This window comes from Phasianus colchicus, chromosome 1 (assembly GCF_987193195.1).
Source record: "Phasianus colchicus chromosome 1, bPhaCol1.hap1.1, whole genome shotgun sequence".
NCBI lineage: Eukaryota > Metazoa > Chordata > Aves > Galliformes > Phasianidae > Phasianus > Phasianus colchicus.
The window spans coordinates 31,692,222-31,712,896 of record NC_143436.1 but is presented as its reverse complement, the minus strand read 5'-3'; the positions used below and the strand labels follow the sequence as shown (position 1 = coordinate 31,712,896).

At 41.6% G+C, this 20,675-nt stretch overlaps 1 protein-coding gene across 3 annotated transcripts in view; it reads left to right on the top strand.

Moving 5' to 3' along the window:
• The window catches only part of SLC38A1 (solute carrier family 38 member 1), a 36,712-nt gene extending 16,646 nt beyond the window's left edge, over positions 1-20,066 (top strand). For 2 of the 3 annotated variants that reach the window (XM_031589550.2, XM_031589551.2), the window contains exons 5-16: positions 2,852-2,925; positions 4,548-4,640; positions 4,935-5,016; positions 5,850-5,932; positions 6,822-6,880; positions 6,997-7,122; positions 9,339-9,418; positions 10,615-10,715; positions 13,793-13,911; positions 14,427-14,568; positions 14,672-14,769; positions 15,406-20,066. In XM_031589550.2, coding sequence (XP_031445410.1) covers positions 2,852-2,925; positions 4,548-4,640; positions 4,935-5,016; positions 5,850-5,932; positions 6,822-6,880; positions 6,997-7,122; positions 9,339-9,418; positions 10,615-10,715; positions 13,793-13,911; positions 14,427-14,568; positions 14,672-14,769; positions 15,406-15,510 — 1,162 coding nt within the window. In that variant the 3' untranslated portion in view covers positions 15,511-20,066. The remainder of the gene's footprint in view (positions 1-2,851; positions 2,926-4,547; positions 4,641-4,934; positions 5,017-5,849; positions 5,933-6,821; positions 6,881-6,996; positions 7,123-9,338; positions 9,419-10,614; positions 10,716-13,792; positions 13,912-14,426; positions 14,569-14,671; positions 14,770-15,405) is intronic. The other variant, XR_004166381.2, reaches the window with a different exon arrangement.
• The last annotated feature ends 609 nt before the right edge of the window (positions 20,067-20,675 follow it).

The following is a 20,675-nucleotide window of genomic DNA, read 5'->3' as shown; positions in this document are numbered from 1 at the left end:
AAAGTAGAAAGCAGAGGAGTAAAAATTAAAGCATCATTTTCAGGGCTAGTAAAGCAGACCAAAACTGTTTTCCACTCTCAAAACTTTTGTGCTTCTGCAGTGTGAAGTAAATCAGTTCAGATCCTAAATTCTTGTGGAAAAGAAATACGGAGATGAATATGTGCTCTCGCATGGTATTCACAAAACCGATTGATGCAGTGAAGTGTCAGGCTTTCTGGGCAAACAGTTGAGAAACTCAGAGGAACTTTATCCTGATATTGTTAATAATGCCAACCTAGATCAGAAAAGAATATCCTTTCTTGTATGAAAAAGGAAAGAAAAGCTTTGTACTGCAGAAATATGGCACAAAAGGTTGAGGAGCTTCAGTTGCTCCAGGTCAGCTGGGAAAGCTACCTGTAGGTAGCTCACTCTGCTTGTGGTTTCGCCCAAGTCCCAGTAGCAGAGTGACAGATGACCTTGCAGAGACAGACAGGGTGGCAAGCACAAGATGCCTTCAGCCTGCGTTTAGCCTGGCTCTGCAAAGGAGCTGAAAAGCCCTTCTGAGACACAGGGCTTGTTGGATGCGGTGCAGTGTGAGGCGACAACTGGAGCTTCACACTGCTCCCTGCAGGCACCTCTGCTAAAGTTGGCTGGAGGCAGTCACTGGGCTGCAGCCACACAGTGCCATGACCCTGCTCTTCACACTCTTCCCTATCTGATGCCTCACAGGGGTTCAGGGAGTGAAGAGAGGACTGCATGATCCTTGCTTTTCTGAATATGCAGTCTGGGCTCCAAAGGGGGCTGGGGACAGTACCCTTTTCAGCTGCTTTGGTAGTGCAGCTGTTGGCAAACATAAGTGGTGTCATAGGAACAGTCTGTTCTTCATAGCCCTGTATCAGTCTTCTGCCCTAAGCTGTTTATTCTGGATTTGTTGAAGGGAGGTGACTTTTTTGTGTGCTGTTTGCTTGCATAGCTGCCAGCACTGCTTTAAAATTAGGCAAAATAATAAGTACTGAGATGGGAGTTATGAGCTTCCCCACTTCTGTTTTGAATTTGCACAGGATGAGTGGTATGGACATTGTCATTCCCTTCCAAGGGGTGGTTCTGGCATGAGAGTCCTGACACAAACAAGTTCTTCATGCAGCGTTAATGAAAATGCCAAGCTTCTCTGAATTAATCCTATGGGGAGCTAAGGACAGCAGATCAGATAAATACCTGGCTGCTCGAGAGTGTTATTTTTACCACTGCAAAAGCTCCATGAGCTCAGTGCCTGAAAAACGGGAGCTTTAATATTAAAATAGCCTTGATGCTGGCCTGTGCAACCAGAGCCACTTGGGACTGGGAGTGAGTCATGGCAGCTCTGAGCACCATGCCTCCACACATTCAGGGGAAGCAGGGCAGCAGGAGAGCTTAGCACATCTTTAAAAATGGAGCAGCCAATGCAGTCTCCTTTCCCTTCACCTCCCCAAGGAGAAACACCCTTTGGCCTGTTCGAAAAGTGTTGTGTTATTGTGAACCATCATTCTTTCTTGGCAAAAGAGCAGTTCTTCCTGCCATCTCTGTGTTTCTCCCTCCTCCTCTGGCTCCAAGAAACCCGTAGGTCATTATTTGACACAAAAGTATTTATAGTCCAAAATAAGAAAAAAGGAGAGGGAGGAGGCTTCTCATTCTGTTCTATGTGTTCCAATAAAAGAGATGTCTTTCTGCTTATCTATGGTAGTAGATATGCAGTTTTCTTTTAAATTTTCGGCTAGTTTTCCTTGGTGTCCCAAGGGTAGCTGTCACAATACAAAGAGGAATTGCCAGCAGATTGTCTGAATGCTCTTCACACACATCATGAAAACATGGTCAGGCCTTTATGTGTTCAGTGTTGGATGGGAAGACACACATGGTGCTTGGCTAAAAGACCTAGAGCAATGAAATAAAGTATTTTTATGTACTTACCCCCTGGCACTGAGTAATTATCATTTGTGCCAGCAGGATCCCTCCACAAACAGTTTGGTCATTTCTTCCTGCAATTCTACATGCAAAGTCAAAGTATGGGTCACAGAAAAACAGGGAGTGACATCAGTGAGGGAACACCTGTCCCTGCCTGGGTGAAGCACGAGCCTTGGTTTCTGCCTCTACTCCCAGGAAAAGACAGTCTGGGCCATGAAGGTGAAGGGTCAGGTGCCCGCTCAGCTGCCTTAATGCCCAACACCTACAGCTCAGAGTCTTCAAGTCTCATGATTACTCACTGTGAGCATAAGGTCTTAATGGAAGCTAGAGACCACCTTCTTCACTGAGTGAGTTGATTTCATGTCCAGGTCCCATTCACACATCAAGAGCTGTCCAGAGCAAGACAGCTCTGTGCAGTGTTAACCTTCCTCCTCTCCCCATTCCGGGGGCACCAAGAGGCTACTTTTGGTGGCATGTGTCTTCAGGAGAGATGCTTACATTTGGCACGAAAATCCTTAAATAGAGGACTTCCATCCAAAATTTTTACTTGGCTTCCAGGAAAAAAAAAAAAAAAAAAAAAAAAAAGCTTTAGACTGTGTGGTGAGGAACGTATGCTACTCATTCCTGCTCTGATTAAATCCTAATTCCTATATGGTGAAACATCTCCATTCCTTCAGCTTGGAAGGGTATAACTAAATAGCAGGACGTAGTTCTACTGAGTTTTCCTTGGTTGAATTCCTTTGCATACAAGGTTTGCTCTGTAGTGTGTTAGAACTGCAAAAAGCACGTAAATCACTTTTGTTTATAGGGGTTTTTGCATTCTCAGAGGATTATAAAAAATATCTTGGCATCAGTGGTAATGACCCAGCATGTAAAGTATTGCAATGTTAGAACTCTGTTCTTACAGTAAGCTTTATCTTTCATTCTTTTGTAGGCTGCTTTTGGTTTCTGTGACATTGCTGTCTATTTATTCAATACATCTCCTGTTGGTGTGTTCAAAGGAAACAGGTAATCTAAGATTTTATTGTACTATTTCAATGGAATTCTAAAGAAGAGGTGAAAAGTGCTCAGAATAAAGCCAAGTGCTTTGTGAAACACAGAGTTTCCATCACTTTGCTGGCACAAAAGAAAAGTCCTTCCAGATTTTGGGTCAGAAGCCCAGTATTTAAAATAATTTATGTCATGGCAAAGGAGAACAGCATATGACCATCACTATAAAGAGAAAATATATATATGCCAAAGACTGAATTCTGTTGTAGTGCAGTGTTGTTTTCAACAAGATAAAAGGAACACCTCAGATAGTTTATTTGCATTACAAAATCAATTCCAAATGAAATATAATGAATCTTTGTCTACAGCGAAACTTACCTGGAAATACACCTTGTTGTTAATGGCTAGTGTGAAATTCCTGATGGCCTGCGTGTTGTAGTTGGAGAAAATAAAAGGGAACATTTCCTCCACAGAAGGAAGTGTATCTCTAAGCAAAATGTATTTATAAACACAGAAGTTAGAAGTTATCTACAGGGTTAAATAACTTTGTGTTCTGAATCCAAGAGATTCTTTCCTTGACTAACAATCACTGAAGCCAGATTTTTAAAATCATTTGTACATAAGATCACCAGTATATTTTAGTATGTAATTTGGATGCAGATGAGTTACTATTATGGTGTGTACAGTGGCAGCAAATGCCTATTTAATTAGGTGTGCAGGCCTAATTGTGAACACTTTTGCCCTGTTAATTCTCAGAATCTAAGCCCTGTTTTCTGTGTAGCCAGATCACAGACACAACACTACATTTAAGGTCAATCTTGTTGTTTATACAAGCTTCAAAGAAGAAATGTCAGCTATAAGGAAACGTAGAGAAAAACAAACAATGAGATCCATTTTTAAAACAATCTGTTCAGTGTAACATCTGCAGTATTTCTCTTTCTGTTCTTGTGAGTCTCCACAGCTTCACCATGTCCAGTCTTTTTTTTTCTCAGCCTGAATCACAGCCAAGAGAAAAAAAGAAAAAAAAAACATTTAACAGAAGCACAATCCAATTAATAGTGGAGTTTCACAAGCTTGACAGAAATTTAAAATTAAGTTTTTGTTACAATTTACATTGTTCTCTGCTTTTACCAAAAACATACCACATTCTAGAATTCACAAGAACACCATCATTAAAGACTGTAAATCATCCTGTACAACAGAGGCTGCCTTCATTTGGGTCATTTAGTCAAACCAGGCAAAATTACAGAATTACAGTCTGGTGTCTGTTGTGGCCAGACTCCAGTGCCAGTCTGTGGTCCCTGTTATACTGAATTTGGTCTGGAGAGAAGGCTTTCAACCTCTCTCTCATTGAGTTTGCAAAACTAATATGCCAGGATGGGGATACCAGGACTTAAAGTGTCCCTAAAGGTGTAGATGGACTCATGAAAGGAATCTCATAAGTGATTGGCAGCCAAAGGCAGCATTTTCAGATATCAAGAAAACATTCCTCCCTAACTTTCAGCCCTAGCAATTACAAAAGAGTTCTCTATTCAGTTGCAACAGGAAGATATGATTGCAGAGAGGGAATCACAAGTGTTTTGACTCAGCAGCATTTGCCATTGTATTCTTTACTTTTCTCCTCATTTCTTTTAACACAGGCTGCATGGTATATGAAAAGCTTGGTGAGCAGGTTTTCGGTACCCCAGGGAAAATGATTGTCTTTGGATCTACATCTCTTCAAAATGTTGGAGGTAAAGGAGGAATATTAAAAAATACAAGCCACAAGCACCTTAATAAAGTTATGCCTACCAACTAGGCAGGTTCCCTATTCTCCTGGTAATGTCTTGAGATTTTCATGCTTGATCTCAATTACGTTTTGCACACTGCCTTTTAAAAATACTTTATTACTGAATAATCAGTAGTTTATAGTCAGTTACAGTTCTAGGTCTTCTACCTTTATAGGCTGAGATTGGAAAAAGTTCAGCATGTACTTACTCTGCAGAATATCTCATTTGTTTCCTAAAGTGACTTTCTTCTTCCTCCAGCAATGCTGAGCTATCTCTTCATAGTCAAAAATGAGCTGCCTTCTGCCATAAAGTTTCTAATGAGAGAAGAAGAAAATTTTTCGTAAGTTAAATTCATTTGGATGATTTTAGAATTTAATGTTGTGTAAGGAAGCTTAAGTAAACATTTATAAAAACTCTTAAGTATTCTTTAGGCTTGACAACAGTAGATCTTCACAGAAATATTTCTGCGAGTGAAAAACAAACAAGAAAACTTTGGGAAGGAAAAGAGGATGGATAGAAAATGAAAGATGAAGTCATCAACAGTTACTCTTTGCACAACAGATTTTAGTGCAGGATTACGACTTACGTCTTTTAGAGTGTTGGTAACATTTGTAGATTCTGGGAACAGTGCAAGTTTAACATATTTCCCTGCGTTCTTAGCATCTTACAGGACTTTTTTTTGCCCCTGAAGCACTGTCGATAGTTTCAAATTCTTCTATACTAATATATGACATTAGCAGAAAATTATTCTTAGATTTCTGCCAATTGTCACTTGACACTTACCAGCTTATTTTATAGAGAGATGGTATTCTTCTACAGTAGTAAATATCCTTTACACTGGGTTTCATAGTGTATTGTAGAGAACCAGAAGAAAATAGAGATCCCATTCCTCAGTCTTCTATACTAAATTGGCCAAAGCAGTGGAAATGCAACACACAGAACATCATTAATGCTGCATCTGAGTCATAGCAGTGTCATGTTTTAAGAGCTGAATGTTGAGTGATTCTGGTACCCTTCTGCAACGTTCAGACATGGTCCCCATCTCCCCTGCCGTAGTGTAAAGATAAAAAAGATACTCCTGTAACTGCAGCGATCAAAGAGGTCAGCAGAGTTTGAGAAATGCCAGAAAGGTTTTGGGGTGTGTTCATGGTACTTTTTAAACGTTTTATACAGGGCATGGTACGTGGACGGGCGGATTCTTGTTGTTGCAGTGACATTTGGTATCATCCTCCCTTTATGTCTCCTTAAGAACTTAGGTAAGATGCAAATGCCGTCGCAGGAATAAAATACAGGAGCCCAGACATTGCACCTCTCACAGCCACACTGGCAAGTCAAACGAAAGTTAAAAATTGTGCTGTCACTGTTATGAGAGTATACTCCTGGTTTGGGAGTATGCTTTGTTATGAGCATCTTGGAACAAGAAGGCCTAAATCATTGGAATGATCAAAATAAACCAATTTCATCCATGCAATTGTGGAAATTGATTTAAATTTATAGTTAGGAGAGTGTTTATTTGATAAGGTGACTATATAATGTGTAATGTAAAAACGTGTTCATAAACAAAGATTACAAAAAAAATACTCTTTTTTCTATTAGTGTTGATTTTTTCAGTGATTAGCTTAGTTGAAAATGCTGAATTTGTATGTAAGTTGTGTATAGAGAACCACATTTTCAAATGTGTTTGAATCCACAGGGGTGCCAGTAGGTACACTATGTATTTTTTAAAACCATGTAACAGATTTTGGCACTGAACTCCTGTTGGGATCTTCCTTTTGGGAAATTAACCTGCAGTAAGTTCACATTTCTGCATCACAGGGAACCTGGGTCACATTCTGATTGCAATTTCACATCTTCCAGTTTATTTCAATTATCACAAAAGTAAAATTAGTTAAACTGCCATAGCAATGACCTTCATGAAGGAAAACACAAATCACATTGGTTGGATCAAAGCTCTGCTCTGTCTGAAATCTCAGGGTCTTACAACATGGAAGGCACCAAATGAAGATGCTTTTGTCCTGCCCAGAAGCTTGTAATATATTTAAAATACATAATACATTAAATTGTTCCTTTAAGTAGATAATTAAAAAGTAATATATGTTTAATAAAATATATTTTGTATAGCCTTTTTTTTTAAATTTCTTTCAGGGTATCTTGGCTATACCAGTGGATTCTCATTAAGCTGTATGGTATTTTTCCTGGTAGTGGTAAGTTCAGCTTGTTTTGTTTGTTGGATTAGTCACTTGATAGGATTTGCAAAATTTCTGAATTTAATTTTAATTTGCTTTTTAGTATTATTTTTAACAGTTAGCTCTTGTTCTAGGTTATTTACAAGAAGTTTCAAATTCTCTGTCTCGAACCGGAGCTAAATACAACATCACCTATCCTATCAAATAGCTCAGCATATGAGCATATGTGTAAGCCAAAGTATGTTATCTTTAATTCCAAGGTATGTTTCTCTTTATGATACTTATTTTTGATTCACATAATATATGCACCTACACCCCATGTCGTAATCAGCTCAGCACCACCTAGGGCCTGCCCTCTGTGCTTCCACACATAACTCTGATGGGAATGCATGACAGGTGTCCTTGCCCAGTGTTTTGGAGGTGCCATGATGCCTGTAGGCTCCTTGCAGCCTTGCTCTGCTACTTCATTCCTCAGGAAACTGAGACAGAGTGAGCTGCCTTGGTAGCAGGCATGCTGAGGCTGTGAGCTTGAGCTGCCACCAGATAACAAACGCTTTCTTTATGAGAGTTTTCCTTTCTGCTGCTTCTTACTTTCCATTCTGCAACTGAGTGCTTAGGCTGTGGTTCAGCAGAAACTGTAAACCATGCCTGCATCCAAAAGCCAGAAGTAATCCATCTGTCCTGCACACAAACCACTTCTTTGTGACAGGGTATATGTTTCTGTAGCCATGTGGTGAACAAGATGAGGAAAAAGGATACAGTTGAAAGCAAAAATTTGATGGCCTTTCAGCTGGATGCTTTCCTTGATCACTGTGCAGCTGCACAAAATGCTGTGCCAAGAGGTGCAAAAGAGCAACTGGCTGTAGCTGTGGGAGCAAGAGGATTTCTTCTTCCAGCTGTGCTGGTTTGCAGTGCTCTTGAATGGCACCTTATCCAGTAGAGCACACTCCTTGGGGTATCACCACTGCGTTCATAGAGAACTCATATGCATAGTATATGCATGCAAAAAAAAATTTTTTTTAATTCATCTTACCAGCTTCAGTGCAAGAAGCAACCTGAATTAACATGAGCACTTTCATTCATTTTGGGGCAGCCATCAGCCCAGATCCAGTGTGACTGGCCAAGAAGCAGTTAGCTGAGTGTGCAGTAGCAATGTAGGTGTAGGTACAGTTCAGGCAATGTCAAAGGGCAGTCTTGTTCTCCTAAAGTGTTAGTGTTTACTTCAGAGTTGATGGATGCCCATCAGAAGGAGCAGTCAATCTGAATTAGCCACACTGGACTTGAGCTTTAGAGATTTGCTCTCAGGGCCAACAATTTGCCAATCACTTTAGCAACTTCGGTACATGAGAGGAGATTCATTTTGAGGCTGGCAGGAACCTCTGGGTCAGTCTGCTTCAACAGGGACACCCAGAGCAGAGTGCCCAGGACCATGTCAGATGGCTTTTGTATATCTCCAGGGATGGAGATTCCACAGTAGTGCACTGGGAATGAAGCAGAGAAAGCAGCACAGGTCAGGGTGTGGAAAGGCCCCACTGGAGAGCAACCAGTGTGCTTTCTGAATTCCACCCCACTGGGCAGCCCTAGGATGGCTTCTGTGGTGATAAGTGTCCTCTGGCCAACATGAGGAAACCTCTGAGCAGTGGGGAGAGCTTCTTGTAGGGATCGACTCCTTTTATCCTAACAGGAGGGCTTTTTTCATGTGATCTCAGCTCATACTAGTTTCCTGGGGAGAATGGAAGTGCTTGAGCTCTGAGATCATTTGTAAAGCTTGGCCAGATGCTGACCGCTGAAACCTGCTCAGATTTTTGGTTGAGCAGTGGGTGAGGTTCCCTTCAGAGGCCCTCTGTGCTTCATAGTGACGTAACGGTCTCTCTCTTTCCCCAAGGAAAAGCATGCTCCCTCCACAGTCCTCCTAGCCCTTTTGTTGGCCTGGGAAATGAAGGGGCTCTGTCTGGTACCTTGAAATATCCATTTATTTGTAAGTTCTGCATTCCTCTTCTCTTTTCTTACAGTCTGGAAATGGGCTTCATCTCCAGGACTTCAGCCTTAGCACCATGGGTGTGCACCCCTCTCCATTCCGAGGCAGGGTAGTGTAGCATTGATCCACCATACATCCCTGTTATATGTGGCAGCGTGTTGGTAGCGGTGGCAGTAGCTGGGCAGGGAGACCCCTGCCTGGGAGCAGTCCCACAGCCACATGGCATACACTGCTGTGCACTGAGGACAAAATCAGGACTGGGCTTGGGTGGCCAAGACCAAGATATTGTCCTCCTCTTGGAAGAGTTTTGCTCTCCATATTTTGTTAAATATGTGCCAGCTGACAGGTCTCCTGCCTTCTCTGAAAAGGGTTCTCGACATTTATTTGAAGAGTCCAGATAGCTGGGAGCTGAGGTAGTTCAACACAGACCATTTATTCATACTGCTGGGAAAAATACTTATTTTTCTTAACTTTTTGTCTGAAATTCTCTCTGAACAGACTGTGTATGCTTTGCCAACCATCGCTTTCGCATTTGTGTGCCACCCATCAGTCCTTCCAATTTACAGCGAACTTAAAGAGTAAGCCTTTCTCCTTTTTTTTTTTTTTTTTCCTGTTAATTGTTTTCACTGTTTTGCATGGAAAATGTTAGTGCAGAGGTGCTCTGAGTCATTCTTGCCATTCGGAAGAGATGTGCTTCAATAAAAGCAAACAAGTCAATGAGTGTGGCCGTCAGCTAGGAAAGCTGGACTCCCAGAGGTGCCATTGGGGTGGAGAAAAGCTGAGGATAATGCAATACATGAGGAGTTTTCTCTGGAAGTACATGGCAGCCTGGGGAGAGCCAAGTCGTGCCGACTGCTGTTATTTTGCATAGGAAGGAGACGTGTGTTCAGCCCACGGTATTTGTTCCAGTGTAACTAAAAATCTGGTGTGCTACCAGAAACAAAAATGATTTTCAGCCTTGCCTATGCTACTGTGTTGTCACCAGAATGGCCGACTTGTTGTGGCCTTGGGCAGGATTGCGCAGAGCTGGAGCTTGGCCCTGCTGCAGCCTGGCTGCATGGGGCTGGTGTGGAGCCCTGGGCCCTGGACGTGGGAAGGAGGCACCAAAGGGAGGGTTATGAACAGCCAAACCCATGGGGACCCTCAGGATGTGCTCAAAGCTGGGCACTTTGTATTTCACTTGAGTTCATCAGGTTCTCTGGGTCCTTTTTAGGGCATGCCTGCATGTATTTAAAAGTCTCTCTCTATATAGATGTATATATATACTGTTTCACAGCAAATATCTAAAAATGAAATGTTTACACTTGATCTATTTTACGGATCTGCAGTGGTCTGTATGTATCCATTATTTTCTACTCATGGCAATACAAATTTTTTTCTGCAAACATTCAGAATGTTGTTTTTGGAGCTTTTTTTTTTTTTTTTTCTGTGTGTATGTTTACTCTCCCTTTACTTTGGCCTTTTAATTTAATTGCTGAAGTGTTTAAGGGCTCTCCCTGCCCACTCAAATTTCTCTTCCCTCTGTTTACAAGAGTATGGATTGGGAGCAGAGCCATGGAGTGGTTACAGCATTGCTGGGCTTAAACTCCTAAATCCATTGCTCCCACCTTTCTCTTCCTTGTGCAGCTGTCAATGAATGCCTGTTTTAAATGAAAATGAATTCATGGGTCTCTCCAGGACTGATATGTTTATGCAAAGACTTGATACATTTTTAAACAGCTATTCAGAAATGCAATCCAACCATTTTATATGCCTTCTTTTTTTCTTTTTCCAGCCGTTCACAGAAAAAAATGCAGTTGGTTTCAAATATCTCATTTTTTGCCATGTTTGTGATGTACTTTATGACTGCCATATTTGGCTATTTGACTTTCTATGGTAAGTATGCAGAAAGAGAATACACATGAAATCAATAGTGAATCCCAACTGGAAAGTCCCATTCACTTACATTAAAATACTTTTTCAAAGATTTTTCCTTAGGGTTTTCATACTGAAGGTATAAACCCTTCCTCTCCCCCTGAGATGAGAAGCACAAGTGAAAATTTACAGAAGGCATATTCAAAGTATGAGGAAGATTTATTTAGCGGAACTGTGGATTAGCTGGACCCTACCAAGGCTTTTGTTCCATGGTCCTTACCTGGGTTTTGTTTTGTTTTTTTTTTGTATGCATTGATGTGTGACTGTATAAAATCAGGAAGGTTTGAAAACAGGTCCTAGGAATTGGATATCAAATGAGTCAGGATATCAAATGAAGCAGGATTTTTTGCTTTCTTATTTGACGTTTTCATCATAGACAAAACACCACATATTTTCATTGTGTCCCTAGGGTTCACCCCTTCGGTTTTTGGTTAAATAAATTGGCTGCAAAGGGTGGAGAAGCTCAGAGGTTGTCCCAGCTCTGCAGCCAAGCATGGCTATTGCAGTGTCTGGGGCTTGCACTGTGTCTCTTCTTAAATATTGGTTAAGTTAGAGAAACAAACAAATTGTGTTGTATTGCTGTCCTAAAGGAACAGATATAATTATTAAGTAAATAGGATAAAAAATGAACGTGGCCCAGGAAGCTACTTCCATTTCCCAGTATCATGGAAAAGTTGAAGTGCAGTGTGTTTGCTCATAGGCTGTTAAGGGCTTATGAGACAGATGACTCAATTGACATTTGTCTTTTATCTCAGAGTCACCTAAAGGTCATCAGTCTTCTTCACTGTATATTCTATATCCCAAGTGACCTTTTTGTTACAGTCTCCCCATTTGTGACACCATGCATTGTGAGCCACATATTGCAAGAGATAGAAAATAAGTAAATAGGAAATTTGGCTTTTTTTTTTTTTTTTCCAAAGGTGTACCTATCTCGATTTTCTCAGGCTTATAATGCCTTGAGCCTTCTCGTCTTGAAGTAATTTGAGGTCCTCAGTTGTGATTTTCCCAGTAAAATTGATGGAAGTGAGAGCTGCTACAAGTGACAGCAGCAGCAGCTGTTCTCATCTGTCTGCTGTTTGCTAGAACGCTTACAGAAACACTTCAGATCAGTAGCCCCAGGAGGGCAGTGGGAGTGAATCAGCACGGACCCACTCCCACGGACCCTTTGTCTTGGCAGGAAGGAAATTTTGGTGAGGTCACCCCAGGGATGTAAGGAGGCAGATACCCGTAGGGACCTGGGAACCTCTCACACCCCAAGGAGAAGGCAGAGGCTGCATCCTCCTGACCCCTGGGAGGGAGAGGAATTTCCCACATGGAGCAGGCGTCCCTGCACATGGACACCATGTGCTTCCACACAGCTCCACTGGGGCTCATACAAACTGGAGATCTCAGGGTTAGTGCCACAAGAAACAACACAAAAAAGAGCCTAGGGAATATTGACCCCCTCCACTCCACTCCTACTTGCCCCTGGGACTAAGATTTTGCCTTTTGTATGTGCACTTAGTTTTCTAACCTCTTCCCTAGCTGGGTAAGACCAGGGTTTTTATTTTGTCCATTTCATTTTTACACCAGTAGTGCTTGTCTGTTTGCTGTGTTCTCGAAAGTATTGCAGTTATGACTATATTTACATTGCAGAATTACAGAAAAGAGGTGTTTTTCTTCCCCTAAAAGGTCACTGTGGTTGGGCTCTGTGGTGTATCTAGCTGAAAGGAAAACAGACCTTCAACTGTAAGCCTTGCCTTTCACTTCCTACCCGGCTGCAGCCCGTGAGCGGTACAGAAGTTGCAGTCTGTGCTCGCAGGAGCAGAGTAAGCTCTGTGTCGCAGAAGCTGTGCATGTGCCCGGCTTGAAAATCCCACTCCTAACCTGCAGGGAGGTGGGAGAGTGTTTTTTTTCTCCTGGTTGGAATTCAGGCGCTGCGGAGAGGTGTTGAGAGGTGGTCTCGCCCCAGGAGGATGCCCCGGGGGGAGCACAGGAGTTTCGCTGCAGGGCGGCTCTCTGCCTTCAAGAATAGAGGAGGTTGTACCAAGATTTTGATCTACACATGCCCACCGAGTTCCGCTTAAGGACTTCGGTTTAAGAGCTATTACAGTTTACTGTCAGCCTTCTAAGATTAGCAGACAGAAACAAAATACAAGCTGTTCTAAAACAGGGCAGCGAGTGTGGTTCTGTGGTGTGTTTCACAGCCGCCTCCCCTAGTTGCCATGCCTAAATACTAGAAAGACACAAAGCAAGCACATAGATCCCCAACAACTTGCTTTCCCTGTCCATTATCAGTATTTAAACGGAGTGCAAAGGGAGCATTTTTGCAGGAGGGCTTTTTAAAGCATGGCCAGTGCCTTCCCGCTAGCACCCCAGCATGCTCCCTTGGGCACGCTGGTTGCGCAGAACGCACTGGCTATGCTGTGGGCACTGTAAGGGGCAACAGGTTTAAGAGAAAATTCAGAAGGGCAGCCCTCTGTGGAGCTGCCCAGGGGTGTGAGTGCAGATGTCAAAACATCCCACAGGGAGCTGACCTCAGGTTTTGTTCTTGTTTGAAAACAGAGGCACTGCTTTGTACTGGGAGTTTATTGGCTGTTTTGACTAATTTAGCTCAACCCTGTAATTTATATTTAACTCAGCCATTGCAGTGCATGTGGTTATTTTTATATTATTTCAAACTCTAAAAACAAGTCCACAGAACTGATTAGAAGTAGCTTATTTTATTTTAATTATTTTTCATATATATATGTATATATTTAAGAAAATTTTGGTGTATGTCTCACTGTTGTCTTTCCTACAGTGAAAATCACCTTAGAGTTAAGCATGTGCCGTCTTGAATTAGGATGCATTACTTAATCAGTCCTCCAAAGGATTAATCTGGAATAATGAGATCATTAAGATTTGGTTCAAAATGCTGTTTTAACTCAAGAATGTTCATTCCATACTCTTGTTTGCAGATAAATCACTTGTTGTTCAAGAAGTCTGTTGTTAAGCAATGATTTTTGTAAACTAATTGCCTCCTTGCCAGAAGTCTTACCTAATTGTCTTTTCCATAGAAAATGTGCAGTCAGATCTGCTTCACAAGTACCAGAGTAAAAATGACATCCTCATCCTGACGGTGCGCTTGGCTGTGATTGTTGCAGTTATACTCACTGTGCCAGTGCTGTTTTTCACTGTAAGTAAAAGTCTCCACATGATTTGGAAGCAAGTGATCTCTGTACACATTGGATTTTTTCAAAACAGTCCAACCATTTACTAGTCACTAATGTTGCAGCTACAAAACAACTTGAGCTTGGATCAGTCTTTTCCCACACCGGATTCCCGGTGACTTCTGGAGAGCCTCTCCCTGCAGGAAATAAATGAACCACTTTTAGTTTTAATTTGAATCCACAAAGGCCCTCTCTTCCTTCACATGATTTCACTGGAGCAGGCTGAGAGGTGAAGTTCATTATCCCAAAAGGCATGGTAGAAAGGGAGGAATATCCCTCAGATGCATCTACACATACATTTTTGAAATACCAGAATAATTGCAAGGATTATTTCAAAAGGCAGTAGTACATCAGAGTCCATAAATTTTCTGCCAGATTCATGTAGAGGTTGTTGTCACATGAAGAACTGGATAAAATAATCATGGGGGGCCTTGAACTGGCTGATGGACTGCTCCTAACAGAGAACTCTCTTTTCCTATAGGTGCGTTCATCATTATTTGAGCTGGCAAGAAAAACAAAGTTTGACTTATGCCATCATGTTTTGGTTACTTTTGTTCTTCTGGTTATCATCAACCTGTTGGTCATTTTTATCCCAACCATGAAGGATATTTTTGGAGTCGTAGGTACAGTATCCTGCCTTTGTACTACCAGTAAAAAACTGTTGCTAATTAGCAACATAATTATGGTGTTGGTAACTAATAATACTCATTCATTTGAATTTTGCAGGGGTCACTTCTGCCAATATGCTGATTTTCATTCTTCCTTCATCATTGTATTTAAAAATTACACATCAGGATGGAGGAAAATTTACTCAGAGGATTTGGGTATGCATTCCTTTCTGGTCTATGCAAAGCATTTTGCATGTCATTCCTTAAAATGAGTTAGATAGAAAGTCTGCTTAATCTGAACATGTGTAAGCTGCTTCTCCTGACTTTCCATTCTTGCCTCCATTAGCTGGCAGCCTCACTTGCCCCTTTTCATTTGCCGTTTGTCTCCTGGTGCATGGCTCCCCTTTGCACCAGGGCCCTTCTCTGTGGAGTGAGGAACTCTTCCCTCTTGGGGAGCAGAAGCTCTGCAAGCAGCCACAGTTTTAGTCAAGATGTGGGTGTCCTTTCAGTATACTGAATCAGAAGGCATACAGCACGTTCCGCATCCAGGCTTTGAGAAGAATGGAGCTGATAAGTCCTAAAGGCAGACTCACTTAATCCTTTTTAGGGATGGTTGGCATCTAACAAGTGAACTGAAAGGGGAAAAATTGTTTTTGATGTTCAGCACGTAATTATTAATGACAGTAATCTGTTTAATTATCTATGGGTCTTGTCTTCACCAGAAGACATATCCCATTTTAGCTCATGGTTTTGATACTTCACCTTGTAAATCTCCTTAAGAAGAAAAGTTAACACAATTGAATTAATTGTCTTTTATTTTTGTTCATTAATTTTCTCTTCTTTTTGTTTCAGGCTTCCCTTTTCTTGGCACTGGGGATAATGTTTTCCCTAGTGAGCATCCCATTGGTCATCTACGACTGGGTACAGTCAGGAGGTAGTACTGAAGGCAGCAACTGAAGTTGACCTTCTGAAAAGGAGACATGCCTGTTTGCTACACACCAAAATCGCAACCATCCGTTCTGTTATCTATTCTACCTTTTGTGAGTTTACTCAAATCAAATCCAAGTAATGATTTTCCAGTACTGAATATGCTGTTTTGGGTGTATTTTCTTGCAGAAAACAGACCCGTTATTCCAACAGGCATATCACTCTGTCCCACAATACTGAGTTATCAGATCAGCATAAATTCTGTATTGTCTGCAAGACTATGTAGAGTATTGCTCATAGGAATTCATCACAATTTGTTTTTCCACTTCCACCCATGAACTGCATTGTTCTGTTATTATTCTTAGCCCTTGAACCATGAGCTCTGCTCCTTTAGAGCAGTAACATTTGTTATCAATTCCAGCTGGAGTGATTATCCCAAATGTCATCAGTACACTCCCTTTCCCATTGCATTTTAACAAAAACTGCTCTTGAATTGTATGCATTGTTTGTTTGTTTGTTTCTTTGTTCTTTCGCTGTTTTGTACACCATTTGCCTCACCAACTAAGTGTAGCATTCTGGATATGGATACAGAAATCACCATCAGAGCATAAATGAGCGCTGTATAAACTTAGGTCCTAAATCTGGTGCTTCTCTCTGTAATGTTGCAGTGGAGGAGCCAGCCTTAGGCTTGGCTCGTTTGTTGCTTTGAGAAGCAGGCGTGTGTGTGTGTGTGTGTGTGTGTGTGTGTGTTTGTGTTTGTGTTTTTGCAAAGGGGTACAAGGAGCTGGAGTAGGATGATCATCATCAGCCACCATTTCCTGCTACCTTTCAGTTTGCACCCGGCCACCGATAGCCAGGATGCTCAGCAATGAGTACCTGAACCTGAAGAGAAGCAGATGCTCAGAGATTTCCATAGGAAGTCTGCCTTTCTTCCAGCATCAAACTGTTCACTAATGCCCTGCTCTTCTCAGAAAACAATGGCAGGCTCCATTTTTATCAAAACCTACACATTTAATTATACCTCATGTCTTTTGCATTCTTGGATTCATCTGTACACACCTAGGGTGACCTTGTAGAGATTTGCTTCTCTTGTGTTTCACCCCCCTCCCGCTGAAGTCAGCAGGGTTTCTGACTTCAATCTGCATTTGGAGCAGATTCTGACTCACCCTACTGAACTAACCAGATTTCTAATGGAATTTGAAGTCTGTAATATTTCTTTCAAATAACATAAACACTTTGCGTTATTGAAATGTTTTATTTACATTTCACATCAATTCTTTATAACAATCACAGAAAAGACATTAAATTACTACTAGCAGAAACACTGTAACTTGTATCTGTTGTCCACAGAGTATTTGCCTAATGCCTTATAGCTGGTGTAGAGAACTACTTATAGAGATTCAAATGCTAAGCAGATGATTGTTGACCATTCTCAGCAGACATCTATTAGTGCACTGCCAGCAGCATAATTGTGTTCACTTTGTATCATTTCATCCTGTGAGCTAAAAACATGTCTGAGTTTTGCTCTCAGAAGATGAAATTGGCTCCTACTGAAAAAAACCTGAAGGCTGAAGGGAACCCTAGGTCACATCCAAGGGCTAAGTAATGCCCTAAGTAATGTATGTTTGAGATGTACCTGTCAGTGTGCAGTGACCCTCTGGCTCCCACTGTAGCTGTGGGAAGAACCTGTAGTTAACAGCACTGCCTGTGGGTAAACTGTCATTACAGCTTGTTGTTTTTAAGGTTAGGGATGGAAAATTCAGGGTCTTGGGATTTCTGTGACCTGTTGAATTACCCCAGTTGCCCCCACTTTGTCCTACATGGCTTGAAGGCACTGAGAGTTGAGACCACAAAGCCTTCTCAGGATCTTGAGAGTTGGTTTCTAAGGGTAACATACAGAGAGGTTACTTCGGGGCCTTACTTGGACTTTAGGCATCAACATGTGGAGAGGTCCCTGGAGCAGCCTGACAGCAAGAAGAAAACTGGAAGTCCCCTTTTCATCGGGGGGCCTCTTTCATCAGGTGGGCCCTCATTCACTGTAGACTACAAGTCCAGGTGCTAGTGAAAGTCTAGGGAGAAGAATCTGTGCTTGCCATCTCCTCTCAGCTTGTTTCCTGATTCTTCCAGCGTGAGATGTCATTTGTGGCATCCCTTTTACAGGCACTCACAAAGGCAGCCATAGCAGGAGGACGGTTTCTAACTTTGAATCAGAAAGACATGTTACTGTGGCTTGTAGAGACAGGACATGGGGCAATGGTTTTAAACTAGAGAAGGTTAGAATGAGATTGGAAGGAAGAAGTTCTTCATGATGAGAACGGTGAGGCACTGGAATGGGCTACTCAGAGAGGTTTTGGATGCTCCATCCCTGGCTTTGTTCAAGATCAGGTTGGATGGGGCGTTGAGTAACCTGGCCTAGTGGAAGGTGTCCCTGCCCATGTCAGTGGGGTTGGACCAGATCATCTTTAAAGATCCCTTCCAGCCCAAACCATTTGATCATGCTATTATTAGCTTGCTGTAATCACGTGTCAAGATTCAAGGCACCTTATAATCTCTCTGGATTTCATCCCAATAAACCTAACTCAGACCTGAGAATACTGTATAGTGTTATCCTCATAATGCTCCAAGGCCCTTCTGCTTTCGTTCCCCCTTTATCCTTCTACTACTGATCTATGAGCAGTGATGCTCTGTGCACTGAGGGGCTGTGAAAGAGGAGATCCTAGAGTGATTTTCAAACATCCAGGTAGGATCTAGAGGTCTGATCTGCTGCACAGAGTCCCAGCAAGGTCACAGCTATGTTTTCCCTTCTGTCCCTTCCCCATATTATGTAGTCTTGTGTACTACACTTTGACTTGAAGAGCTGTTGGATGTCTGATTGCTTCTTGCATCTTCCTGAGTCTCCTCCATGACAATCCCTCTCCCCCCTCTTTGTTCTTCAGCCTTCTTCCTTTTCCTGATTTATTTGTATACTGGAGTTTTACTGGATAAATAGGGAGAAGAATGATCTGGGTGTGTGCACAGAGGGAAATTACCCAAGGTACAGTACCATCAAAGCATATTTTAGATATTGAAAGACAGATACCCGAAATATTGAGTCTTCAAGTAGGCTTTAATTCTGGGTCTGTGGAAAAAAAAAATAGGGAATTTTGCTTAGGCTGATTACTGGCATCATATTTATAGATATTTATGGAAAGGAATCATGTGTTTATTGATGTCTGTGGTAATGAACGTGAAATAACGTGCTTTTTGTTTTCTCATCAGGTTTATACATTCTTAACAGAATGCAATAGACCCTGCTGTAACTGTCAACATCAGTGATGGATGACAATATTTGTATGAGGTTATCTGTAAAATGTACTGCTGTTATTCAGTTCATTTGGAATAGTGAACTTGTAGCCAACAATGTACGAGTCCCACATATTAGATAGGATTTAAAGAGCACAGTGAAATGCTGTAGGAGTTTCTCTGTTGTTAAATTAATAGGATCCAGAGTACCGTATCTACTTAGTAGATGGTAGCATGCTTTCTTTTCATAGAGAGTTTATCACTATCATGAGCACTGCAAATTTCATAGACTGGATGAAAAATTGCTCCTAGTAAGTGCAACAAAATACTTTAAACTTCTCTTTTGCTTAATAGCAACAGCTGAGTGGTGAGAGTCAAGGAAGGAGTAATTAGGAGCAGGGGCTTCTAGTAAGATCGCAGGAGTTAATCCTACACTGAAAAGACAGACTTGCTGCCTCTCCTAGTCCACAGCACATTGCAAAGAAAATAGTCTTGAGCTTAAACCACCCTTTCAGTTGCAGAATACAGCTACCTTTCTCTGGCTGGCAGCAAACATGCCTAATAAGTAAAACACAGTGGGTTGTTATTTGAGAACATTGTCGTGAAAGCTGTGATCTCTCTGGGTGATGCTTGCTCCTGGTCAGAGAGCCAGTGCCAAATCTGTGCACAGGTCTTTAGTAGGGCTCACACAGACCCAAGCAGTGCCCGGCCCCTGTGTGGAGATGGGGGGGAAGGGCCAGCCCCATCCTGTGGGGGCAGGGACACCCACCCTTGAAGGCTGTTGTCCTGAGCTGCATACAGATCCATAGTTTGCGCTCCCCTTGGAACAGGTCATTTGTGCAAATGCAGTTTTGATGTTACATGGGTTTTGTCTGTACATCTGCCTTACAAGGCAGAAGCACCGCAGCTCTCTCTGATTATGAGTATTTACAATTGCAACCAGTGGTCTCTCTAGCTCATCATTAATTTAATACGTTTCTTTGCTTGAACCTTACATTAAGGCTAAAGAGCATCTTGGTCAAAACAAAACTCTTTCCATGTGGTGTTATCCCACCTCCAGTCCTAATGTTTCACCCCGGTGCCTTTAGGAGAGAGGCACAGCAGAATGTATTCAGGTCCATCAGCAGTTCCATGAGATGGCTTTATCTCCTGGTACCAGGATGCTCGCTTAAACAGTTCCCGAGAGCACTTGGCATCAGGAAAGTCCTTATTTCCTATAAGGTACACAAAGAATGTTTTATTTGTATCTAATGTAAGGATTTCTGTAACAAACTGTGAAAAAAAAAAAAAAAAAAAAAAGATAATGGATTAATAAAAAGTACAGGGCTGGAAAGGTCTAGAATTCACAAATTGTACACATGCCTATGTTTCTGAAGACAAATCTATGCAGTTGTGTTTTACTGTAGGAAATTTCATTTTTATGTACATATATATATTGTAAATAAATAGGATGCTGTATATTTTTGCAGTTGTTTATCCCCTATGATATATAAGTGTTGAGATAGGCTCTGCATATTAAGAATAATAATTTTAATAGAAATACAAATGCTTTAGCTTCAGACTTAGCAAAATCTATATCTTTTCCTTTCTTCCAAGAGTTGGCAATTTAAATCCTGAACTTGAAATTATAATTACATTGCTAATGTAAAAATAGCAAACCAAAAAAAAAAAAAAAAAGGAAAGAGAGAAAGAAAGAAAAAAAAAAACAGAAAAGGTCCAATGAAATTGCTAGGTACAATTGCAGCACATCTCCCTGGTTTCTCCATAGCAAGTCGTTCCTTGCACAGGGCACATTTAGTGCCCTCAGTTCCTCAGCTGAGGTCAGGTGGCAGCAGCACGCTGACACAGCCTTATGCAGAAAGTGGAGTAAGCTGCAGCCAGTAACCTGCCCTTACATTATGTCACTTTGGTTT